Below are 25,285 nucleotides of genomic sequence, written 5' to 3'. Positions count from 1 at the left end.
TTCCTTCCATTCTTCCTTTTCTTTTATGGGCATTTTACCGGGCTGCCGAGGCAATGCGGGTTTCGGTGGGCATCGAGCCCGCTAACGAATGAATAACGACGTGAATTTAGCCATGCTGCACACACGAACGACGAGACGCGCGCACAGAGCGATTCACCGCGTCAACGAAATCTAATTCTGCATAATGGTTGATACCCTCTTATGCATCGTCGACGGATAAAAAGACTTAAATAATAGAGTCGTTTCGGATTGCACTTACTTTAAGATAATGTATTTATATCTCTTAAAACGAAGGCAGAAGCCCGCGTTATTTAATCGGTTCGTTATTAGTTTTATCGGCTGGACAATTTGAAGACGCAAAATATCTGACCACCCGACGCGCGTTTCGCTCGAAAGTACGCTCCGTCGCTATTTATATTCATATTCGATACTTTTCGCTCGAAAGTACGCTCCGTCGCTATTTATATTCACATTCGATCCTTTTCGCGAGGATTTTTATCTGGGAGAACGGGCCCGCTAAGGGAAACCTAACACGTTTTTTTTTTTTTAAAGGCTTGAGATGTTTCGGATTTTTCCATCGCGAAGGGCTTCATCTGTTTACATATTTTGAGAACACGTGACATTTATGGCACTCAAGTGCCACGGGAAAAACGGTCATTGGGACGTCATACTGCGAAGTACCGGATGTTTCGGGGCGACCTTTTCTTTCATCTGTTTACGTTCCCTCGCATATCGTCATTATTGTCTAGCCGCTTAAGCCGTATCCCTTGAACGTCCTTTGGGCCAAGTATTTACAGCCTCTTCTCTCGCACGTGAGGTTCCCAGAAGCGGCGCATTTCTCCTCGGCGAATTTTTTAGACAAAACTCCCTTTCCTAGTTTTTCAGCGATTCCTTCGTCAAGGTACATTTAACCTTCGACGGCGCCTAATTACGTTCCATTCGCGATATTACGTTCCCTCGACGAGCATGCCAAGGCAATTTGAATATTCGCCCAGCTTACGCGTTTAAATAAAATCCGTGCGCCGAGGTGAGGCCGCCTCGTCTGGAATATAAAATTCGTTAGTGTTGCGGAATATGATTCTCGGCAGGGATAAAGTGAGAAGCCGTCTCGAGTGATTCGCCTACACCTTCTCCCGAAGTTAGCGCATTGACGATAAGGATACGAAGGACGTCGGGGACGAATACACGAAATTAAGCGTAATTTATTAAGCGACCCGTTATTAAATATTTATTAAATGTGAAGATAGAAGCGGACGATACGTATATCGTCACTCATCGAGCGTTCGTCCGGGCCGATATAGGCGCCTCAGGTTCGAGCGCTCCCATTGGTCGGTCGCCGCCGCCGTCGACCAATCAGAATCGAGAGCGAGCGGCACTCCCCCTCCCTCGACCGCGCTCTCGGTTTCATTCCTCGGAGAGTGGCTGAGATCGTCGGTAGCGGTCGGTGGTGGTGGCCCGAGCTCGTGACCGTTCGCCGTCCCGACTTGGCGCTTTCCCCGCGTCCTCGCACCCTCTCGAGACCTCTTGGAGCTCTGCGCCGAGGTGGAGAGATGTCAGAGCTCGTCTACAGTTTCTCCGATACGTGGAACCACTGACGAGGCGAAATCGCGCTCAGTCGAGCCGTCGGCAACTGGATGGTAAGTGGCTCGTCCCATGATTTCGCCCCTGCATTCCGAGCCGGAGATAACGAGGTATCAGATGTACGACCGCGCCGATCGAGTCTCGATCCGCAGTCTCGACATATGGATCGACCTTTCTCCGGCTTCGTCTATCGGGTCGCGCGTTTTTCCAATTATCTTGCTTGGCGCGATCGCGCCCGCGATTTTTAGGTCAACGGGCCGAACGTGGGTATAATACTATTATTATCGGCGCTCATTAGACAGCCCAATTTCGTCACCGTCTTCCGTGACAGTTGGGCTCCGACCGGTCCACCGTCGACGCGCTTTGAATGCCCGTTACGCGGCCAGGTAGCGAGTGCATTCCTCGAGCCATGTGCGGAGCTCCTTCGTCGCGTGCTCGGCTTGAAGTGGGACGATCGTAACAATTGTTGATAGTTGGGAAACAAATGCGGAGGAAGCCCCCGCGATCCAGAGGTTGTGCGGCTTTTTGGGCTTTTCGTTTTCTCGAGCAAACGTCGCTCGGCGAATTGATACGATCTTTTATTTCGCTGTAAGTTGATCGTCGACGAGCGGAGACCACCGTGAACAAATGTAAGGGTTCGATAAGAGCTTTCGCTCCCGCGGTGGTTTATCACCTGATGCAAGTTTGTCTACATATCGTATGTTTTTATTTCACAGGTGACTCGTCTGCAAACGTACGAGTGATCTAAAAGAAGTATTCTAAATAAAGACTCCGGCAGGAAGAGGAGCTCGAGACAAGGATAATTCCTGGAAGGGAAGTTTGCCATCATGGACGGTGTTGTTTCCAATTTGAAAGCATGCGTGGTGTCCGCCAAAGGTGGAATCTCCATCAGCCACCTAAACAGTAAGAACTTTGACTTGAGACAAATTTATCTTTAATGTGTGAAAAAAAATATAAAAACATATTTTGTAAATGCACTAATATCATTAATAATTGTATTAATTCGTGTAATTTATTTTTAGGGGACTTCAAACTGCTCATAGGAGATAATATTCCATATAGGAAATTGGGTTTCAGTACCCTTGAGAGTTTCCTGGCTGAAATACCTGGGATTAGAGTCGTTAAGCGGGGATCCGATCAGTTCGTGGAGGCATTACCAACGGCTGAGACGGCACACATTACAAAAATGATTTCTAGACAAAAGTCGGCACCAAAGAAGCCCATGAGAAAACTGGTACGATCTGAATGTATTATCCCATGGTTAATTTAACTTATTCCCGTAATGTTTGGTTAAAATCGTTTCGATCGAGAACCTCATTTTTTTAACTATAATTTTAGGCTACCGCTAATCGAAGACCAGCACCTTCTTCTTACCAATTTACCCCCATGAGCAATGCTGCGCGGTCTCAACATTCCCGTACTATGAATGATGTAAAAAAGAACGAAAGGTAATCAAGAAAATCTATATTATATATTTTAGAAGAAACGATTAATTAATGACAAAGTTATTAATGGGATATATTTATTGTGTTTACGATATTTCAGGTTATCGAATCTAACACCTTTAATGTCGCTACCCGTAACACCACCGGCTTCCGTTTCACCGAAACCACGATTTCTGACATCGAATGCAGAAATGTTGCAAAGATCACCCACGAAGGTAAAAATCCTTAAAATATTATTCTAAGATACATTGCATATGTTATTTACAATATTTACAATATTTATATTTCTTTCGAAGCAAATGCAAAGCAGATGGGTTCCTCCTCCACCGGTATCTTTAAGCCAAAGTAAAGACATACCTAAAAGTATTGAGAACCATGTGAATAATATGAACGGAGAAAAGCCTAAAAGTCCTGTGGAGTATCCGGTCCGAAATCACGAACCAAAGAACTTGCAAAATGGAGGCTTGATTTTGCAACAACCACAGAAATCACGATCCAGTGTAAATGACAGGCTATTGATAAAACGTGCAACGGTGCCACCTCCTTATCCAACTCAATTAGTAGAAAATGGAAATCATTCAACCCTGCCAAAACCCATGGTACAGGTAAATATATTTCGGTATAAGATGGACGCGTGTTGGGTTGATCAATTTATCGATACCGTCTAGCCTATTAAATTGTATATTCTAACGGAAATTATATATCGCAGCAACCGCCTTCATTAATGTTGGGAAAACCGATCGGTCCACGCGAAGAATTAAAATATCTTGTTCGTTCGTTTAATTTATCGGAACCTGAGTATAAGTGCTACCAGACAACGGAAAAGCATGGTAATAAAGGAACCGTCGTTTACTGTCAAGTGAAGGTACTTATTAAGATCTCGACATTTGAATGCAATCGGTAGATCCATCTGACGATATATTCATGCAAATTGTATCGACAGGTTAGCGGTAAAAGTTACATGAGCTATCCTCAAGTAGCGCGAACCTATGACGAAGCTGAAAAGTACGCGGCTGCCGAGGCTTTAAAGGCTCTTAAGGAAGAGTACGAACCATTGGGCAATATCGCTGAAACGACAGATAGGGTTTTGATAAGAAAACGCGTGATTACTATTATAAATGAGCATCCGAGTGGCGTTTTTATACATCAACTTCCGATATATTACAAACAGAAGTTTTCAGAAAGCTTACCGGAAAACTGGCTAGAGATTATAAAAGCGAACCCTCTGGTAACTGTAGATAAGGTTGCTGACAATTCTGTGATTCTGCTACGACATACCCCGTGCGTTAAGAAGGTAAGAGTTATCGATGTATTTAAAAATATCTAACACTTATTGTCGTAACGCAATACATATGTGAAAATAGGAGTAATGTATTTTTTCCCCTCAAACTATGTAGGGCAAAGAACAACTTTATTATACAAACATGATATCGATTAGCACTTGGCCTCGGTTCACGCGTTATTAAGAAATTTTGATTTGTATGCACATCATGTGAGTAGGTACACTATCGTATGACTTGGGAATTTGCATGCGCGAGATAGAAATTTGACTTACTTTGGATTTCTTTTTATTGGCTGATTCTTTTTTTTTTTTTTGTGTAATCGTATGTTACCAATGTTTTCCTGCATATCCGCTTTAACGAACATAATCACAAGTGTGTCTTTTGTCCTCATAATTGTAAAGAGAGAGAAAATACTTGCAATCTTTTGACAAAAATTATTGGTTCTTTTCAATTTAAGGTCGATGAACACGTTCTGCAGAAGGAAGAAAAAATTCAGCTGAAACCAATTGGACCTGCTATTCCTGGACAGTTAGAGCTGCCTGAAGAAGATTTCTGGATTGTACTAGTTACTTGCACTCTTAGTACCATGGATATTTGGGTTCGAATAGTCGGTGAAGAGTACAGTGTACGTTGGTATTGGCAGATGTATCTAACGGGGGTCATGAAAGGCGGGCCGATAATCTGAATCGTTAAAAATACCGTTTTTCATTAACAGGAACAATTGGAAGTTATTGCTTCTGAAATGGAACAGTATTATGCCCCCCTGGAACGCTCGACGGTAACTTCGGCAGTCGATGTTGGTAGCTACTATGCCGTCTTCCAAGACGATTCATGGCACAGAGTCGAGTGCGTCGAGTTTGATGCTGCCAGTGGTAAAGCTGCAGTGTTCTTCATTGATCATGGAGATGACGATGTTTTTCACTGCAGTAAATTGTATCCGTTGGAGAAACAGTTCTGTCTCCTTCCTGCTCAAGTACGTCCGCATTTTTTCGCATCTAATAATTATATGCAACGGCTGTTAAGACCTACTAATATAATTTCCTGTCCCCGTAATAGGCCTTCAAGGTGTGTTTGGCTGGTTTGGCAGAATTTTCAGAATGTAATAACGCGGTAACTCATCTTGAAGATGTCTTATTGGAACGTACGCTCCACGCGGAGGTTGTCAGTCGCGAGATCTTTGATGACGAGCCATTTATAGCCGTTATATTACACGATACCAGTGGCCCAGAAGACGTCAATCTCAATCCGATTCTTTCCACGAGAATAATGCAACAGGTTCTCACTCCTCCTAAACTAGATGCGGTAAGTAACGAAAGTAAACCGTGCACAAATGCCACCGCGACTACCAGCGAATTAATATTCTGCATTCTTTTTCAGGAAGGACAAGTGACCGAAGTTTTTATTTCTCATGTAGACGAAAACGGCGATGTGTACGTTCAAGTGAAATCGGAGAGTATGACTTATTTGACCACGTTATTAAATCAACTGATCAATGCTGGGTTAAGTGCGGAAGACTTGAGAAGAAGTACCGTAACGGCTATCGATACGACGGAAGTATACTTTGCTTGGTGCCTACAGGATCAAAACTGGTATCGAGCAAAAGTAGTCGATATCTCGAAAACGACAAATCAAGTGAAGATGTTCCTCATTGACTTTGGCAAATACATTATGGTTGGAAAAAAGAATCTCGTGTGTTTGCAGAAACTGTCGGACGTTTTGGCCATATACCCACATCAGGTGAATATGATACCTTGCGATCACATTTGGAGGACCGCGAAGAAAGCATTTATTAAGCGAACTTATGAAATTCACTGCTTTAACATCCGTCATGTTATAGGCATTAAAGGTTCGGCTTCACAATATTCCACCTTCGATATTCAGCGAGAAGATGGTCTCCAGGTTAACCGACCTGGCGCCGCCCAGCGAACCTCTCCTGGTGAAGGTTGTCACGCCGCAATCGACCGACTCCCCAGCAGTCGTGGAATTATTTAAACGAATTCAGCCAGACAACGTTCTCGCTTCCATTAATAACACTTTAATTCTGGAACCTGAACTTATCAGGTGCGCAGTGAAAATTTTCGTTATATTCATAAAGATGATCAGTGATCTCAAATCAGTGACCAGTGTTAAGAATGAAATATCATCGTGTTTATTTAGAACGAACGGTGATGGCAACAACAATACGAGAGTACGTAAGCGACTGGATCGTATAATGTCTCGACATGGAGAAGGCGATTCGGTAGCGTGTTCTTTAAAGCCGCCACGTATTTCGAACATCGGCAGTTATTTCGACGTGCACGTTACAATGGCTGCAAATCCAGGAAACTTTACCGTTCAGCCCTACGAGGATTCTGTACCACTTGAGGTGTGAATCATTTTATTAGAGATCCATCAGTTGATACAGTCGTTTTTTACTAGCGGTAATATGTATTAATGATTTATTGTAGGCAATGATGGTTCAGTTGCAAGAAACTTGTGCCGCGTTTAAAGGACCATGTCCAACCTCGGATTCCGTGAAAGAAGGTAGATTGTACGCTGCCAAACATAGCGATGGCTTTTGGTATCGGTACGTAAAGGTGACACTTAAATCGCATCGATGATATCGCAACGTTACGTAGTAGTCCTTGACTGTTACTTTTATCATTAACATTTTAGTGTCTGCATTTCGAACGTCATCAACGATACAACGGTCACCGTCTATTTTTGCGATTTTGGGGACGTTTCTGTGTTAACGTTGGATAAACTACAACCTTTGAAGTCGCAATTTATGGAGTTACCTTATCAGGCTATCAGGGCCAGGCTTGTCGGTTAGTCATCTTGTTTTGCATGTATACTCGATGATTGCAAATTGTAAATTTATTTATCGACACAATTGTTGCAGGAATTCAACCAGTCAACATAGACTGGTCTGTGGAAGACTGTCTAAGATTTCACGAATTGGTCGTCGAACGAAATTTCGTCTCCATTGTACGAGAATCTGGACCCGACAAGTTGTCTCCAGCTGATACCTTGCTCGGTCTGACATTGATAGATGTCAGTGGACCCGAGGACGTTTATATCGACAAACTTCTCATAGAGGAGAGAAGGGCCGTGTCCGCCTAGAGAACGCTAAATACGTCTGTTATTCCTAATTCGATAACAAACTGCGATATTAGTTCAACGCAACGCAACGTTTGCAGGACAGTACAAAGAAAAAAGAAAATGAAAAAATGGAGAAGACGGATCCAGCAGGATATCTAATGAATCTCGTTGATTTGATATCGACAGCAGACTGCTTTACCCCCTTGAGTCTAGCCATTGATCGAACGGTCGATCCAAACTCCTATGCATTTGGATGAGAGTAAAACAAAGTAAACGAAATCTTGGTGCTGTAAAATGGATCGTGCGCGGGCGATGACTTCCGAAATGATAATGTACCCGTCCGTAAAACCGTTTACGGGAATTCATTTCATCGGAGGTTGCGCACGAATGTTTGCTTTTTTTTATGCTCAAAAATGCGAGGGTTTCTTTCTGTATATTAGCAGAGATTAATATATAGAAACTCAGGTATATGGAAGCTTTAGTGATTCGTTTTTTTTTTTTTTTCTTTCGAAGGTTTATCCAAAGTTACGCATGCTTACGACAACACTATTTATGTTATTCTTCCTTAGTACGAAGCCATTGGTCGGTCATACGACAACTCAGTAGTGTTTTACTGCAGGCCATAAACCTAACTGAGCCCTTGACATACGACTTCGCTTCACGACTGAATGCAGTAGTAATCGTAAGAACGCATTTTTTTTATCGTACATATTCCTATGTTGTGTTTCCTTAATTTTCGTATATAGACGCGTTTCTATAGTGATTCACAAAGACAGTTTCATTTTAACCTTAGCAGGTACGTTTTCGGGTCCTAATTATCTGTTATTCTCGTTGACTTTACCCACTAGGCTTTTAAAACTCGCTTACCGTTGGGTCAAGATTTTTAGTGGATGGCGTAAAGATTTAATGATCCGATAGTATAAACGTAGTGAAGCCATTTAATTGTTGGAAACCAATCGAATGATTCCCCGTCCTGTTCGAGGTAATCGAGTTGCCGATTACAGCAAAGAGATAGAACATTGACTCGATTGACTGATGATTCCGCAGCCTGGAACAGTGCTCTTCCAGTGTGTTAAAATTACCCGCTCCCCTAACTTATACGTAAATATGAATATTGTTTTCAAAATGATCCACCAACGGGTGATTAAATACGTTTGCTTGTACTCGTATTCAGTATTAATGTGACATATTGTATTGGCAAAACGTTCCGAAGGCCGCGTTCTAAATTTTCGGAAGAGATAAGGTTTTGTCAAATGTTCATCGATATATCTTGTAAGAATTGAAAGCAATAATTTTATTATATTCACCTTGTTTCCGTTATTATAGGCCTGTTCTCATTAGAATTATAAATCAAAGGCGATATGAGACGCAAAGGCCCACATGTAGATCAACCGATACTATATTAATAAATTTTGTAATAATTATGTTTCTAATAAGGGAGTTAATTTCTAAACGCGTCGAGTAATGGAGGTAATGGGTATACTCGTGTCGATAAAGCAGTCGAGTTGGAATTAATTTGATAGAGATCCGGCAGGTAGCGCGCGATCCTTTCTCATTTGGACTTTCGAGCTATGCCTTTCCCATCTGCGTTAACGACTAGTTCGCGACTCGACGGCAACTTCAGACTTATTTTATGCTCCTTCTCCCTCCGAATCACTCATTGAATACATCATCGAGTGTTACTCTATCTTGCTCTGTTTTCCAAGAAGGTAAAAAAAAAAATCGTGTTGTAATTTATATTCGCCCGGTTCCGGTATTTAACTCAATGGAATACCATCTGTGTGTATCTCGCGAGTAGCCTTCGATCTGGGAAGAAAGCGAGAGACGGAATTATGAATTTACCTTTCAAGGGATTCTTCGCGTGACATCCCTCTTGACTTCAAGACATGACGTCATAGGAAAAAGTGGTAAAAAATTGTTAGCCCTTGACGAGAAAACGAATCAACTTGGACCCCGCACAAAGATTTCGTGGTAAGTGCGAAAGTTTAAGGACGTGCTCTTGGCCTTGTTTAATATCGCGTCCAGATCCTACGGACGCGTTATGTCTCGCACTCCCATCAAACCCAGAAGTCCTACAAATATGATCTGATGGAATATCGAGCGTTGTTTGAATGCAAGGATTTTTTAGTGTTGTTATTTCTATAAGTGAAAAAACGTACATTGGGAGTAATGCCGAAAGAGTAGCTTCTTTGATATCGGCACAAGTTACATTTCCAAATGACAATAATATGTAGTAACGGGTGGTGTATGTAATTAAGAAATAGTATCGTTGATCGTTATGTATATCTTGCGAAGGTGGAATTTACCGTGTAATCGCATTTGTAGCCTGTAAGAAGAAAATGTCACACGCGGCTGTAACGTCTACTGGCGTGGAAAGGAGTATCCATGAAATGTTAAAGGATGCACCTTCCCTTAATGAAAGCGACGGCCCGGTACATACGGGTACGGCTTCACCTCATATACAAAACAATCATATTGAAGAATTTCAAGCAAGACCCACTAGTATGAACATACCGCTTAATAGTCCGACACTGCAAAGTGGTAAGTTTATTTTGTTAGACTTCTACTTTAAAATATGTTCCTTAAGGTACGTACTGCATTACTCGTGTTTTATATTATTAGGATCGACAACAGCCCCGACCACTCCGATGCAAAACGGCGATGCGCAAAATATGCGATCCGCTCAGAGTAAAATTGAGAGTATTAAAAGCTGGAGTATTTCAACTTATAAATGTACTAGGCAACTTATGTATGAAAAACTTGGAAAGTCATCACGGACAGTTGATTCAGGTAACGTTTTTTGCATTAGCTTAGAGTAATCGATAAATGTATTCGGTATTCGCATATAAATGTTTTGTATCTTAATCTTTTTCCAGAACTCGAGGCACAAATAGAATTATTAAGAGATACGCAGAGAAAATATTGTAACGTGCTGCGATTATCTCGTGCTTTGACATCTCATTTTCACCATGTAGTTCAGACACAGCATGCTCTTGGTGAAGTATTTTCTGAATTGGCACAGAAATCGCCCGAGTTGCAGGAGGAATTTTTGTATAATTCTGAAACTCAACGAAATTTAACTAAAAATGGTGAAACACTGTTGGGTGCTTTAAACTTCTTCGTTTCTTCGGTAAATACCTTGTGCAACAAGACTATCGAAGATACTTTGTTAACCGTTCGACAGTACGAGGTTGCCAGGTACGATTTTATGTAATATATAAAAACCTGCTTTTGCGAACAATTTTATTGAAAATATAGAACGTAATGGCGGTTTATTGTACAGGAGAGAATACGATGCCTATAGAACAGATCTGGAAATATTAGCACAAGTTGCGAAGAGCGATCCTAATAGCATGGCTCGGATGGAAGAAGCACAAAGCAGTTACGAGCAGCATAAGCAAAATTTTGAGAAGCTTCGTTCCGACGTATCGATTAAATTAAAATTTTTGGATGAAAATCGGGTAAATACAATTTAAATATTAACATATATGCTACGGTAACAGAAGTTAAGGATTTAGGAATCGATCAGTTATTTGGTCCCTAATCATTTACAGGTGAAAGTAATGCACAAGCAGTTGTTGCTTTTTCACAATGCTGTATCCGCTTACTTTTCTGGGAATCAGTCGGCCCTGGAGGCTACTCTTAAACAATTCAACATTAAGGTAAAATCTCCAAACTCATCCCTACCATCTTGGCTCGAGCAGTAGAGGAGCTGCAAATCCGTAAGGACTTTGTTTATCGAAACAAAACTGCTAGGTGTAAGCGCATCATCGTAAGTATCGTCCTGGTACTCGTGTGTATTGATTTCACGCTAGAGTTAAAATTCTATGTATAAAAGTGAGTACCATTTACATCGTTGTAAAGGTATACTAAAATAACCCGGGATACGTCCTTTGTCCGTTCTTAAAAGCAAGTAGAATAGTGGTACGACTTAAATACTACAGATTTTTTTAAGAATGGAAAGGGAGATAGCGCTATCGAAAGATATCAGGACAGGACTTTAACCAGTTGTAATGATCAACGTTCGATAAGTTACATCCTATTAGATATATCGGTAATTTAATTTTCTATGTCATCTTTCGTTTAAAAAATACCACTGTAAATAATGAAGGATATCTCACGCGTAAATGCTTTGACGAAACGGCACTTCATACGTCGGATCCGAGCAAACGACATTTCGTTACCTTATTTATTTCATTATCATAAACGACATTCTGTTGCGCGCATTAATCGTAATTGAAATTACGAACAAATTGTAATGCCATTCATCGTATTAACGTAACTTACGTTTTGAATTGGGGTAAGAATCGATAATTCGAAGTCGAATATCACGGGAACGGCGACGTCTTACCTTAGACGTCACACGAGTTCTGTCCAAAATACTTTAAATCGGTGTGTTCTTTGTCTCGATCGAAGTATCGATACCCAAATAAGTAGGACGTGAAATTAAGATTAATCATATTTATACGAAAAGAAGTAGCCCGAGTAATTTCGTATTACGCCTACTTTATAATAGGACGTAAGGGCGCTCTTTCTTAATAGGGAATGACTTCTTTTGCCATTTCTCTGGAAAGCTTGCACGAAATTATATAAATCGCGTCTCGCATTGTCCCAGATTTGACCCTCGAGTTCTCGAAAGAGTCTGCCTTTCGTTCACGGTCGAGACGTATCGAAAAGGTCGAACGATCGATGAAAGTTATCGATCGACCTTGCGCCACCAACGACCGCCAAGCTCGAGGGTCCCGCACCGTTATCGTGTCGCTTATTGTTACGATACTTTATCCCTCGTAGATAAAAAAAAAATGAAACTTTAATTCGATAAGGAATAAGAATGGATGTATAGCGTTATACCGCGCGGTATAATTATAATCTCGCGCGCGAGTCACGTACTTAAGTTAAAGCGGAGGACAAAGAGGAGGTAGCGAGCCCGGCCGTCTAGGTTTCGGGGTCGAGCGGTAATATTTTCTCGCACATTCCGAATGGTCGCGGGTTCCCTCTCGAGGCGTCCGATCGCGTCGACTCTTGCTACCGTTAAATAGTCCGCCGGAGGTTTTTTAACCCCTTAACTTACAATATCGTGTGAGAGACGTGGTATATCAATCGGGGCAAACGTAAACAAAACGTATGAGAGACGTGTGAGACTTCGAACGTTCAGCCAAGCCGTGAAATGGCCCGATGTATGACCGACATTTTTGTTGTTCACGGCACGCGCTTTGGGAATTAAAATCGTAAGGCAAGGGGTTAAGGAAAGGCCTTAGAAAACGGGTGAAAAAAAAAGGGGGGAATCGGAGTTTGCGCGGTCCGGTGGAGTCGCTCGACGCGACGTTCCCGTGGCTACGTCCAGGGCGATATTTCCCCGGAAACGGTATCGACGGCCCGGTCCCACGAAAACGCGCGCGGCAAGGCTTGTAACGCGATATCACGCGATTATATTATAGACATCGACGTATCGACATTCCCCAGGAGGTAAATAAACGCTTATGCAATACGTAAGGTCGACCGGTCTCTGGAAGCGCGCTTCTTCGCGCGGCGAGGAAAAGTCGGCGGCCTCGGCGGCCTACATTCCCGGCCGCGAGGCGAGGACCGCTCCGAAACGTCGGACGGAACCCGCGGATTTCCCTCTCCCCTCGGTGTTTCTCCTAGAGAGCGACGGTCAACGGAGGAACGCGAACCTTCCGGAGAATAAGAAGAAAAATAAAAGCGGGCGTCTCGAGCCGGTCGGCTCCAAATTGGCGGGTCGGAGAGCTACCGGAGAGCGTCCTGCTCTTGCGGGCATCGAAGTCACCGTCGGTCGGCCGCGCGCCCCGCCTCGCCAATGAAGGAAATCTGGTCGGAAGCGACGCGCTCTCGAAGAAAGTAGGCCCGCGCGAGAGGCACAGGTGGAAACAGGTGGGAAACAGGTGGAAAAGAGAGGTTAGGAGGGCCCCCGGAGGTTTGCTCGCGTTCGCCACTCGAAGCGCCACTCGCGGGGCCGATACCAAAATGGCCGCCGCCCGCTCGGCAGACCGTCCGGGACCGTCGAGCGCGCGGGCACCGTGCCGGAGCCACCGGAGGTCCCCATCGAGTGCACCGACGATCGCCGTCTGACTCGTCCCAGGGACAGCGTACCTCCCGAGCGCCGGTAAGTCTCTCTCTCGATTTTCCGGGCGTCGCGTCCGTGCGACTGCGCGCCTTCCCCCGAGGCGGCGATCGGGACAGGTGTTTCCTCTGTGCCTCCGCGATTACCTCGGGCCCGCCGGCAGGAAGGACCCCCGGAGGATCGCCGCTCGGGTAAGCGAGAGGTTAAGAAACTTTGCCGGAAGTCCTTCCTAACGGGCGCCCGAGGATCTCAAGGACCTCGAGGTCTCTCCTCCGCTTTAGTCCATACATCGCGCGCGTTTTCCGGGAATTATTCCCCCGGGGTGTGCCACGTCGACCGCGTGCAGATTTTACGGGCGGATACCTCGTCAAGTTAATCGGGGGATCTCGACGCGGCCGAGATCGAGCGTTAACGGTAGTCCGACGAAAGGTTCGGCCGCGTCCGAATCCGCGTTTTCCATTACGGTTATCCGAGAGCACGCGACGGGAATTTCGGCCGAGCTCGGAACGAGGCGTTTTCCCGGGAGAAAATCGGCCACGGAGGTCGGCCGACCTCGGGATTCGGCTCTTCCGGGCGCGGTCTATTTACCGCTAGACGAGAGCGCGCGCTCGGTCGCGGCTTTCTCTCCATCCGGTAGTAGAGCTCCGCCCACGCAGAGGGAAACGAAATCCTGGAAGGAGCGACTCCACGTGCGGCGGAGACTCGCCGGGTCCTTAACGAGCGAGAGGCCTAAAAATCGATCGCGTAACCCGGGATTTTGCGGGCCGACGGTGACTTCCTTTCACCGCGGCCTCCGATCGAGATTTAAATCCCACGTCTCCTCGGAGGCGTGGGCGAGACGGGGAACCTTCTCCGCGGCTCCCGAGAGACGTCCGCCCGGTTTCCTTTCCGAGGAGCCCCTCCACGGGCACCCGGGGCGTGGGAGACTTTGCGTCGTTTCTCGTTCCTTCTTCGGGCCGCGTCTCCGGTTACCCGGGCGGAGCGAGAGGAAACGTCCGGGTTCCTTGGCGATTCCTTCTCAAGGCCGGGCCTGGCCGTCCGGCTTTCCAGGTGGTACCGGGAGCGGGAAGGACCCGAGGAGAATGTATCGGCCCAATTTCTACGAGAGCACGTGCCTGCGGTGCGCGCAGACGGTCTACCAGGTAGACAGGGTGGGACCTCTCAAGGACTTCACCTTCTTCCACGCGGGGTGCTTCAAGTGCGCCATCTGCGGGACCAAGCTCACCCTCAAGACCTACTACAACAACCAGCACACGATCCACGACAAGGAGGTCTACTGCAGCAGCCACGTGCCCAAGCCGGGCCCCGGGACCCTGGACGGGTCCAGCGTGGGCATCCGGAGCGCCCTCAACGCGCCTCGCAGCGGCTACGTAAACGAGCAGATCAGGGCGGGCGGAGCATCTCCAAGGGGCGTCTACCCTCCGGGGTAAGGCTCGCCGTCTCCCGCGAGGATCGACCGATTTTAATTAAGAACGTTCCTGCTTCAGGTACGAGCACGGGGATGCCTCCAACTCGGCAAGATACTCCAACGGACACGGGGCCTCGCCCGGCGGCAACGCCTCCCATCGGGATGGACCCGGGGGAGTACCCGGGCACAATTATTCCGCCGATGGGAGCTATCGGTACGGGAGGTTCGACGCCAGTGCCCTTCACATAGCTCACGCCCTGAAACAGACCGAGCTCCAAAAGGGCTACAACAAGGCGCGCGAGAAACCGATCGACTACTACCTGGTGAGTGGAAGGACGCCGACTTCGCCGACCCTTTTCCGGATTTCTAGGACTCGGCAATTATTCGGAGCGAATCGAATTTCAGGACCGAGACGAGCAAACGCGGCTGGAGATGAAGCACCGGAAGGAGGAGGACGACCTTTACAGGAAGTTCGCCCACCACCGGGAAGAGGAGGACCGCAGGATCCGGGAAGAGTTCAGGGTACGTGCTTGAATTCGAGAATCGCAGGAGACGCTTCCAACGACCGGTTTCTTACATTTGCAGGACGAATGGGAAAAGGAACTGGAGCGGCTGTCGGCGCGATGGGACCAGGAAAGAGGAGACCGAGGCGAGCGGGGTCGGAGCCAACTGTTCCTGCAGGAGAAGGAGAACCTCGAAAAGAACATGACCCTTCGAAGGGACAAGAAGAAGGAGAGTCTCACTCGGAAGATGCTCGAACACGAGAGGTGAGTCCCGGAGACGCGTCGAGCGAGACGAGATGTGTACCGTGTCGATCGTTGTCAGGGCGGCGACCGCGGCTTTGGTGGAGAAGCAGAGCTCGGAGATGTTGGAGCTGATCAACGAAGCCAGAAGCGAGTACATGTTGCAAGAGAGCCTCTATCTCGACGAAGGAGACGGGTATGCCCAAGAAGCGCCACCGCCTCCGTATCCGTCGCGAGCGCCACCCCCACAACCGCCCACTCTCGCGAAATATCACATTTATACCGATCCTCTGGAATTCGCCGACATGGACCAAATCGCCATCTCGGTAAGTGAGGGACTAGCGCGAACACGGCGATCGCCGTGGAATTTCTAACGCTTCGACCCTTCCTCCAGGTGGCTCAAGAGGACCAAAAGACTTTTACCGACCTGGTGCGGCAACTGGTCAGCAGGTGCGGATCGGACATTGAAAAGGCGAGGACGATATTCAGATGGATCACCGTGAAGAATCTCAACACCATGCAGTTCGACGACGACCTGAGGGGCGATACTCCAATGGGCTTGTTGAGGGGTATCAAACACGGCACGGAGAGTTATCACGTTCTCTTTAAACGGCTTTGCAGGTAAAGTTACGTTCGAGCCCTAGACCCCGCGGATGAGTTTCCGCGTCGGAGGGATGTGGACATTGTCGATTAACGTTGCTTCCGGGTTCTGTTTCAGTTACGCCGGATTACACTGTGTCGTTATCAAAGGCTACAGCAAATCCGCAGGTTATCAGCCAGGCGTCCGGTTCGAAGACAGCAAATTCAGAAATAGCTGGAACGCCGTCTACGTAGCGGGCGCGTGGAGGTTCGTCCAGTGCAACTGGGGAGCTCGTCACCTCGTCAACGCCAAAGAAGTTCCTCGTCCGGGACAGACGAAAGGAAACAGCGACAGTCTTCGGTTCGTCTAATGACCCTGTCCTATCGCCTCTTGTAACCGCTCGGAACGCCCGTATCCATGTCTACCATTTCTTTAGGTACGAGTACGACGATCATTACTTCCTGACGGATCCACGGGAATTCATTTACGAGTTCTTCCCGCTTCAAGAAGAATGGCAACTGCTGCAACAACCGATATCCGTTAAGGACTTCGAGGAGTTGCCTTTCGTCAGGTCGCTCTTCTTCAGGTAAGGCGCATGGTTTCGTCGATCGGCTACCGCGATCCCAAAAGGTAGAATGCGTACCGAAACGACAAGTGATGAAATCTATCGATTTCAGGTATGGCCTCTACTTTCCCGATACGAATACAAATGCCGTAATGCATACGGATTCAACGGGAGCCGCCACTGTGAGAATAGCTATGCCGGCTCACATGCAGTCGTCTTTGATTTTCCACTACAATTTGAAGTTTTACGATAGCGACGGAGATGGTTACGACGGAATATCTCTTAAGCGATTCGTCATGCAGGTAACCTTTATACAATTTGTATACAGTCACGGTGACCTCGAGTCGTTGTAAAGTGAGTAATCCTTAAATAAAAAAATACTTCAGTCGGTCGTTGGGAACATGGTAGCGTTCAGAGTTCACGCACCGTGTTCCGGAGCGTTCCTTCTGGATATCTTCGCCAACGCCGTTACGCCCAGGGAATATTTAACCGGTGAACCGATGAAATTCAAAAGCGTTTGTAAGTTCAAGATCGCTTGCGAAGAACTTCAGACGGTGATGGTGCCTCTACCTGATTGCGCCAGCGGAGAGTGGGGTCCTACCAAGGCGACCAGACTCTTCGGCCTGGTGCCGATCACCCACCAGGTTTGCAATTTAAATCCTCGGGGCGATAACGAACTCCTAAGTGGCTGGCATCGTAATGCACCACGCTTTGTTTCAGGATGCCCTAGTGTTCGCTGGCCGAGAATTAGAAATTCAGTTTCGCATGTCGAGGCCATTAACGGACTTTATGGCTACTCTCCATAAAAATGGAATCGAGGAGAAACGTCTGTCCAAGTATGTTTCCCATCTTGTGGCCGATAACGACGTGGTGACTTTCTCCATTAACTTCCCCGAGGAAGGGCAATACGGCCTCGATATTTATACCCGAGAATTAAGCACGCCGCCTCATCAGGAAGTCTCTGGCGAGAAACACTTGCTCACGCACTGTTGCAAATATCTCATTAACTCCAGTAAAAGGAACTAGCTATCCGAAGGAATCTTGGACATGCCACGTCTTACCTTTTAATTCGCGTCTCTAGGCGACCGCGGAACTAACTAATTTTTGTACCGTACAGTAGGGCAATTCATCGATCGTCCGATCTACCTAAAGAGGATTCCACGTTTCTTTTTTATTTTTTATTTTTATACCAAAGCTGAGTAAGACACCATCGTTGTCGAGAGGAATATTATAAGACGTGGCGCTTTACTCGGCTTTGTTCAAAAACAAGCGTGGACATTTCGAAGGCATAAATTGTCACGATTGTCGTAGCGTAAGTAATGATCGCCAAACCCTTTAAATTAATCTCAAACGTAACTGGTCTTATTTGGTATTACTACGTTTTTCATGATTATCTGTCTAAGGTAACTCTCATGTGTGCTAACTTAGCGATAAATATTCTATCGTAGTTGAGACTGTAATCAAGGATTATCCCGAAGCAACTCGTAGCTGAATCACGACGTAAGTCACGAACATAGATTTGTTTCTCGCGTTGGTAAACAAATTAAAAGTCGACGTGTAGTAATTTTAATTAGTCAGAAAGAAATGAATGCGTAATTCCAGTCGACTTTTGATTTGTTTATTCGTTATGACCAGCAACCAAAAATGTCTACTTATCGTACCGTGCTGGTCCTTGCAAGATAACTATATTTTGAGAAAAATTATAGAGAGAGAGATATATATATATATATATATGTATACATATACATAACTGTATTTATAAACGTATTACCAAATTGTAAATACAAATAAATTCATTCCACTTTGCTAAATATATCTCTTAATATTATTAATAACGTTGCAATATATAAATTGTTTATGATGGTTATATTTTTCACATAACTTGTAAAAAGTATATCTTTAACCATACGTGTTACGTACTTTTAATTATATTAGTTATAAAAATATTGTAATCGTATATTCGCACATCGGATTGGATTGTTTAGACTTGATCTAGGAACGCTCATTGTGTGGCAGTTATTCAAAGTATTTCAGGTCAATTAGACGGGCAATCAATTCAGAGAGACTCTATCAGCACAGCGATACCTTGACCACCGCCAATACATGCCGAACCAATACCCAGGCTGCCGGCTTTCCTCCTTCTAAAAAATTCAGATAATAAGTTAACCAATCGAAGGTTATCTATAAAGTATCAATTGTTTACCTCAGTTCGTGAGTTAAATGTGCCGTGATTCTTGAACCAGAAGCAGCGAGAGGGTGCCCTAACGCTATGGCGCCACCATCGACGTTGACTTTATTTATGTCTAGTTTCAAATCTTTAATGCAAGACAATGTTTGAGCTGCGAAAGCTTCATTGATCTAAACGAAAATTGATATTCAAGTAGTTATGGATAATACTCATCATTCTACGTATTTGCAATTTTACCGTCTTACCTCGACAAGTTCTATATCATCTATAGACTTTCCCGTAACTTTTAGGAGATTTCTGATAGCTGATACAGGACCGATTCCCATGATAGATGGATCTACCCCGACGACGCTAAATCCGATGATACGCGCCAAAGGGGTTAAACCTTCTGACTTGATGGCTTCTTCGCTGGCTAAGATTATTGCTCCAGCGCCGTCAGAAATCCCCTGGAAATATTAAAATATACATATTTTCGGATCCCTTAACCTCTCGTATGAAGACATACTTAAGTTCACGTTAAAGAGAAATCAAGGACTCACAGACGCAGTACCCGCGGTAACTAAGCCGTCTTTTTGGAATACTGATTTTAATTTCGAGAAATCTTCTATTTTTGCATTTTGACGTGGATGTTCGTCCACTTCTACAACTACATCTTTGTTTTTGATCTTCAGCGGCACGGGAGCTATTTCAGCTTTAAAACGGCCAGCGTCATGAGCTGCAACCAGAACGTAGTTACGAAACGACATTCCAATTATGGAGCGACTCTAAAAGGCAGATGACCTCTCACCTTCCTTCCAGAGTTTTTGACTTCTGAGGGAATATTGATCGGCCTCGTCTCTGGTAACACTATACTTTGCTCCAAGTTTTTCTGCCGTTAATCCCATGGGTAGTTGACAGTAAGTGTCCACTAGACCAGCCCAAAGGGTGTCTTCGAATTCATACTTTTGACCGATTGTTGTACCATAGCGAATATTTCTTACGGCAAATGGACATTGGCTCATATTTTCAGCACCACCAGCCAATACAATTTTTGATTCTCCAGTTAAGATACTCTGTAAAATTAGTTCATTCGGGAACACGGTGCATGTATATTCAAACTTAAATGATGATTAATTACAATTACCTGGATACCATTAACTACTGATTGGAATCCAGAGCCACAAAGACGATTCACTGCATAGGCTGGTTTTTCCAAGGGGATTCCACATTTAAGTAGTACGTGTCGTGGTAAATATATACCATCGGAACTTGTAGCCTTAAGAAAATGAATCACCAATAAAACGTGTAATAGCATGATTCTGTTATTTGATTCCATCGTATGATTTTCTGGAGAAGTTTATTGGAATTAAATCTGTGTGGTTATTAAACTTACGGACATGACGTTTCCAAAAATAACGCTGTCAATTTTTTCAGGTTTTACATTAGCAGATTGTATAGCAGCAGTGGAAGCAATTACAGATAACTCAGTGTGCGATGTTTTGGCAAATATACCACCCATTTTTCCAAATGGAGTTCGTTTCGCCCCAACAATAAAGATCCCTATAAAAAAAACATATACAAATTAAAACTTCCTAAGTTTATGTAATTAATTTCAGGACGATTATGGGAACGGAAGTTTGATGTTTTATCTGTATCCATGGGGATAATGTGCCAAGAAAATTATGCAAGAAATTATTTTTTGAGGTCAGAATTGTATAACACGTTTCCTTTGAATTGCAAACAATGACCAAGGTTCACTCGATAATCAAATGGCTTCACCGTACAGTGCACTTTATCAACAAGATAGAAAAGAAGAATAATACTTAAAACTCAATGCATTCAAAACTTAATGGTATTGAAAAAAATGTTTATTCATTGTTCATCACTGACATATAGATTTCTAAAACATACTAGGATATTGCATGCAATTTCAAAATGTACAAAGTAAATGAAGATATTATAGTTATATGCATACCCTTCTCTTAACTTACATACAACATATAATTTAACAATAATTTAACACGTACCTTTAGTTGTAGCAGCCATGATCGATCAATTAATAGAAACTTGGGATCCCTTGTTGCAGTCTTTAGTTGATGGAGGAGTGGCTTTAAGGAAAGAAAAAATAAAACGATGAGAGTCCAATCAAAGTCCAACCAAAATTATCATTCGTCATCATACTTACGACAACAATTCACTTAAAATAAATATTGCTTACGTTAAATACAGATTCTGGCGTAAAACGTACTCAGTATTGCATAAACTTTAATATATAAAATATTTTATTATTATCAGTACACTGTAACGCTTTTTTAACTGCCACTGATGCCCTATCATGCCCAATTGTTGCCGTTGGAAGCATGCAAGGAATATAAAGCTTTCCCCCTACTTGTTACTCCTTTCCTACAGGGAAGTCGGTAAGAAATCGTGGACCCTGCACCTGGAAAAGGAAGAAATATGAAATACTTGATTTTAAAGGAAACATAATTACAGAGATGAGTTGGGAGATTGCTCACGGGCAGGATCGTGAGATCGCATCTTGTGCTGCCCTCTGGTTTCGTACGTTAGCTTTCACCGTTTTTTGCCCCCAAAAAGTCTCCTTTGTGTGCTTCGTGCTCCGTAGTGTGCTATTGTTGACGATCACCGGCGCGCCCGGGCAAGTTCCGATGAGCCCCGATGGCTTTGTAATGATATTTGACAGCTAGGAATTTCAATTATTACTGAAAAATGGTTGTTGCGATTGGTCTCGAAGGCAGTGCAAACAAATTAGGCATTGGGATTATTCGCGACGACCAAGTACTAGCTAATGTAAGGTACACTTATATCACTCCTCCCGGTGAAGGTAATTCTAACCTTTCTTTTCCACATTTAAATAAATGGGAAATCAATGCCCTTTTCAGATGCTATTTAATACTCGTTATTTTTTTAAAGGATTTATGCCACGTGAAACTGCACAACATCATCGGAAACATGTATTAACAGTTCTAAGGAAAGCACTGGACGATGCTAGCGTGACAATGAAAGAAATTGACGTTGTCTGTTACACAAAAGGTCCAGGAATGGCTCCTCCGTTAATAGTCGTTGCTCTGGTAGCACGTACGATTGCTCAACTGCATAATAAACCCATCGTCGGTGTTAATCATTGTATTGGCCATATAGAAATGGGTAGACTTATTACTGGCTGCAAAAATCCAACAGTTTTATACGTCTCTGGAGGAAATACACAGGTCATTGCATATTCTCGTCAAAGATATAGGATATTTGGGGAAACGATAGATATTGCGGTTGGTAATTGTTTGGATCGGTTTGCGAGATTGTTAAAACTTTCAAATGATCCCAGTCCTGGTTACAACATTGAACAATTTGCAAAGAGGTAAATTATTACATTTATAAATAATAAATAGGAGTATCAGAAAGTATTTATGTACCCATAATGTTCTTAGTAGTTTATGAACTATAATTAGTGCAATTAGAAATGTGTTTAAAAGTTGTCCTGTATTCATGTTCCTGTTTGTTTTATATAAATGACAGTTGTATGATTATAATCTAAGGGGTAAAAATATGGTTCCATTACCATATGTAGTAAAAGGCATGGATGTGTCTTTTTCTGGAATTTTGAGCTACATAGAGGATCACCTCAATCGATGGCTTTCTTCGGGTGAATTTTGCAAGGAAGATTTGTGCTTTTCGCTTCAAGAAACCGTGTTTGCCATGCTTATTGAAATTACAGGTAGCGTGAACAATTGTTTTCCCCAATTAAACTTATTTGTTATTTATTAACATTGTAAAATTATTCATGAATTTTTTTATTTTAAAGAAAGAGCAATGGCTCATACTGGATCGAGCGAGGTTTTGATCGTGGGTGGTGTAGGATGCAATGAAAAGCTGCAGAACATGATGGAAACCATGTGCAAAGAACGAGGAGCAGTTGTGCATTCATCCGATGAACGATTTTGCATTGACAATGGCGTTATGATTGCTGTAGCAGGTTTGCTCCAATTCAATACCGTTGGTTGTACTCCTTGGATACAAACTACTTGCGTACAAAGGTATCGAACCGATGATGTACTCGTTTCATGGAGGGAATAAATGCATGTTTTTTATTAAAAACGAAAAATAACCATCCTTTTATCTAGTAATGGATATAATCAGAATTTTAAATAGGTCAGGTACAATAAAAGCAAACCAAATACGCGTCATAGTATCAAAGTACTTTGTTACTCAATTCCTAGGATACATTTTTATCAACTTCCATTTAGTTGTAGACACTGGTCGCCAAATTTATACGTGTTTCACTGCAAAAAACTTATTGCCCAGTATACTTTGAACACAATACTATGACAAATAGATCTTAAAACTACAACCAAATGACAGTGATTTATGTGAACAAAATTTGCCTGATATTACAAACTTTTTGTCATTTAAGAAGGGGTCAATTACTGAAATTCTATAATTTACTTAAATATACCATTATGACTGAAAGCACTACATTTAATAAAAAAAATTCTTTAACTATCTAACCTATTATTAATTTGTTTCATTCATCAGCACTTTCACTCTAAAATGTTTATGTGCACAACGGGTGTAGATCAGTTGTCAGAATTTCCTTTCTTAGACTTCCGTTGTCTAGGACTTTGTTTTGGCGATTTTGGCGATTTATCTGAAAATAAAAAACAATTAAGAAATCTCAATGCATTGTTTAGTGGTATTTTTACATAGACACTTACTAATTCTGTTAAGAGTCTCTTTTGGTAACCAATCGTAATCGACATTATTGGGGTTGGAAGTGCCTATTTCTACCGGTGGTTTGCGGGTAGACGAGGACCGGGATTTCCGTCCTAACGAAGATAGTAATTGCTGTCCACCTACAAGTGTCAGAATGACACATGCCGCGAGAAATACATAGAGGAATATCGTTTCTCCATCTAGACCCTCATCCAATTCTATAACTTGTACAGTTTCATTATAAACTGCTTCACTAAACGATGCTCCATTCTGAAATGTAGATTTTTAGTATGGTTATCATTATCTCATATATTGGAATTATGCGGACTGTTTTAACTATACGTACGGCATCCCTATAGTTCAGGTTTATATTAAGCCCAAAAGGCCGTCCAGCGAACACTTCAGGAGGTACGAATTGGTACTCTAACGTTGCCTCATGATCAGGTTTAACAACTCTGTTCAATGCAAGGGTAGAGAAATTCTGAATATAGAAGTTAAAATCCATGGGATAACGGAAGGATGCATCCAAGGTTTCGAGTACAAAATCGTTTGTTCCTTTGTTTGCAAAGCCTACGAGAAACTCGACTACTCCACCCGCTGGTAGTTCTGTAACAAAATTCAATAAGTAGCCGTTTATCATAAATAACTTTATCGCAGAACTTACCAAGGGTCGACAGTGCATTATAAATGGGTTTAGTAAACAGAATTATCGTGTCGGCATCTTTAGACGACGTAACCGTTTCTTCTTCTATTACGTCTTCGCTAACGACACTTCCATCTTCGCCCTCGATATCCACTATATCATCGACGAGCTCATCTTCTTGAGCATATACTCTATTAATTCCTGCAAAAGAAAGGATTTAATCAAGATTTATAATTTAAAGGACTAAAATATTTTAATCGCCTAAACTCCTTAGAGATAACTTTCTCAAAAGTTCAAAATCTAATAAGCTTCTCGACTGGATTCAAGGAAATATAACATCGAATCTAGGAATTTACTGCGATATCGAGGACACGATGCTTATGCGCACTGAACTTTTGAGAATTTGCGTACGTATTTATGAACATATTGTGAGTGGAGATTTACCGTGACTTAATGCAAGGATAAGCACCGATATGGTGAATGAGAAGATAACGTTTTTTCGCCTCATGCTTGCGGGATAGCTAAGAAAACGGTTTTTCTCGTGTGACACCGAACGCACGCCTGTTCAATCATCAACTGAACAACACCACCTTTCCATGTCCCGGCAACTATCATTTGAATTCCCTTGCTACGTGGAAGACGTGGTGGAGACTCGGCATCCTACTCAACTTCGAAACGTGGAATTCTACGAGCACGAATTATGTAGAGGAGGAACGCGCTTTGCGTTATTCCCATCGGCTAACCACCCGAAGACCTCCGCGCCGCGCCGGCAAAAGGGCGAACTAATCGGACAGGACGAACTTGTCGCTCGACTTCGAAGATGGCGTGCTATACCTTTTCCCTGGGGACGAATCGATTTAAAAAAATGTCATCCCATCGGGACGGGATTCCAGGCACTGGCCGGACGTTCAAAGTTGACCGACTAAGCCGGAGGGACCATTTTCCGGTAAGGGAAATTGCATTCGGCTCGATAATGCCCTATGGA

The 25,285-nt window shown here is 43.6% G+C and overlaps 6 protein-coding genes across 11 annotated transcripts; 4 read left to right on the top strand and 2 right to left on the bottom strand.

Moving 5' to 3' along the window:
- The first annotated feature begins 17 nt into the window (after nucleotides 1-17).
- Nucleotides 18-8,692, top strand: LOC105702050 (tudor domain-containing protein 7A). 4 transcript variants are annotated; one of them, XM_012429282.2, is made up of 18 exons: nucleotides 18-1,637; nucleotides 2,055-2,210; nucleotides 2,298-2,484; nucleotides 2,604-2,815; nucleotides 2,920-3,029; nucleotides 3,127-3,241; nucleotides 3,323-3,631; nucleotides 3,736-3,891; nucleotides 3,970-4,320; nucleotides 4,767-4,934; nucleotides 5,025-5,282; nucleotides 5,366-5,611; nucleotides 5,687-6,046; nucleotides 6,147-6,370; nucleotides 6,467-6,674; nucleotides 6,757-6,875; nucleotides 6,965-7,116; nucleotides 7,191-8,692. In XM_012429282.2, the coding sequence occupies exons 3-18, from the start codon at nucleotides 2,409-2,411 to the stop codon at nucleotides 7,409-7,411; spliced, it is 3,285 nt and encodes a 1,094-aa protein (XP_012284705.1). In that variant the 5' UTR covers nucleotides 18-1,637; nucleotides 2,055-2,210; nucleotides 2,298-2,408; the 3' UTR covers nucleotides 7,412-8,692. The 4 variants fall into 4 exon arrangements, with proteins under 4 accessions (XP_012284705.1, XP_012284704.1, XP_012284703.1 ...); XM_012429281.2 differs by having other exon boundaries at nucleotides 1,880-2,210; XM_012429280.2 differs by having other exon boundaries at nucleotides 1,830-2,210.
- A 338-nt stretch (nucleotides 8,693-9,030) lies between these two features.
- Nucleotides 9,031-12,878, top strand: LOC105702194 (arfaptin-2). Of its 2 annotated transcripts, none has more exons than XM_012429572.1 (7): nucleotides 9,031-9,099; nucleotides 9,241-9,361; nucleotides 9,716-9,931; nucleotides 10,013-10,180; nucleotides 10,267-10,588; nucleotides 10,674-10,851; nucleotides 10,945-12,878. In XM_012429572.1, exons 3-7 carry the CDS (start codon nucleotides 9,730-9,732, stop codon nucleotides 11,095-11,097), a joined length of 1,023 nt encoding a protein of 340 aa, XP_012284995.1. In that variant the 5' UTR covers nucleotides 9,031-9,099; nucleotides 9,241-9,361; nucleotides 9,716-9,729; the 3' UTR covers nucleotides 11,098-12,878. The 2 variants fall into 2 exon arrangements, with proteins under 2 accessions (XP_012284995.1, XP_012284994.1); XM_012429571.2 differs by having other exon boundaries at nucleotides 9,052-9,099; nucleotides 9,189-9,361.
- Nucleotides 12,879-12,965: 87 nt separating this feature from the next.
- LOC105702155 (hillarin) lies at nucleotides 12,966-18,578 on the top strand. The gene is made up of 12 exons (XM_012429494.1): nucleotides 12,966-13,511; nucleotides 14,520-14,895; nucleotides 14,957-15,200; nucleotides 15,283-15,399; nucleotides 15,463-15,644; nucleotides 15,703-15,946; nucleotides 16,015-16,241; nucleotides 16,339-16,560; nucleotides 16,637-16,786; nucleotides 16,878-17,067; nucleotides 17,152-17,409; nucleotides 17,486-18,578. The coding sequence occupies exons 2-12, from the start codon at nucleotides 14,552-14,554 to the stop codon at nucleotides 17,789-17,791; spliced, it is 2,484 nt and encodes an 827-aa protein (XP_012284917.1). The 5' UTR covers nucleotides 12,966-13,511; nucleotides 14,520-14,551; the 3' UTR covers nucleotides 17,792-18,578.
- Nucleotides 18,503-21,297, bottom strand: LOC105702156 (3-ketoacyl-CoA thiolase, mitochondrial). 2 transcript variants are annotated; one of them, XM_012429495.1, is made up of 9 exons: nucleotides 21,151-21,297; nucleotides 20,960-21,040; nucleotides 20,326-20,492; nucleotides 20,077-20,208; nucleotides 19,741-20,005; nucleotides 19,493-19,668; nucleotides 19,199-19,399; nucleotides 18,969-19,123; nucleotides 18,503-18,906 (listed from the first exon to the last, which is right to left on the bottom strand). In XM_012429495.1, exons 2-9 carry the CDS (start codon nucleotides 20,976-20,978, stop codon nucleotides 18,822-18,824), a joined length of 1,200 nt encoding a protein of 399 aa, XP_012284918.1. In that variant the 5' UTR covers nucleotides 20,979-21,040; nucleotides 21,151-21,297; the 3' UTR covers nucleotides 18,503-18,821. The 2 variants fall into 2 exon arrangements, with proteins under 2 accessions (XP_012284918.1, XP_012284920.1); XM_012429497.2 differs by having other exon boundaries at nucleotides 21,118-21,295.
- A 157-nt stretch (nucleotides 21,298-21,454) lies between these two features.
- LOC105702192 (probable tRNA N6-adenosine threonylcarbamoyltransferase) lies at nucleotides 21,455-23,041 on the top strand. Its single transcript, XM_012429569.1, has 4 exons — nucleotides 21,455-21,774; nucleotides 21,864-22,305; nucleotides 22,484-22,662; nucleotides 22,750-23,041. The coding sequence occupies exons 1-4, from the start codon at nucleotides 21,660-21,662 to the stop codon at nucleotides 23,019-23,021; spliced, it is 1,008 nt and encodes a 335-aa protein (XP_012284992.1). The 5' UTR covers nucleotides 21,455-21,659; the 3' UTR covers nucleotides 23,022-23,041.
- An 87-nt stretch (nucleotides 23,042-23,128) lies between these two features.
- LOC105702193 (translocon-associated protein subunit alpha) lies at nucleotides 23,129-24,968 on the bottom strand. The gene is made up of 5 exons (XM_012429570.1): nucleotides 24,745-24,968; nucleotides 24,322-24,501; nucleotides 24,004-24,263; nucleotides 23,660-23,927; nucleotides 23,129-23,592 (listed from the first exon to the last, which is right to left on the bottom strand). The coding sequence occupies exons 1-5, from the start codon at nucleotides 24,806-24,808 to the stop codon at nucleotides 23,522-23,524; spliced, it is 843 nt and encodes a 280-aa protein (XP_012284993.1). The 5' UTR covers nucleotides 24,809-24,968; the 3' UTR covers nucleotides 23,129-23,521.
- Nucleotides 24,969-25,285: the final 317 nt, after the last annotated feature.

The sequence above is a fragment of the Orussus abietinus genome, unplaced genomic scaffold, assembly GCF_000612105.2.
Source record: "Orussus abietinus isolate OABI.00-Male unplaced genomic scaffold, Oabi_2.0 scaffold22, whole genome shotgun sequence".
NCBI classification, from domain to species: Eukaryota; Metazoa; Arthropoda; class Insecta; order Hymenoptera; family Orussidae; genus Orussus; species Orussus abietinus.
The sequence above is the reverse complement of the archived record's forward strand: the minus strand, read 5'-3'. Positions and strand labels throughout refer to the sequence as shown.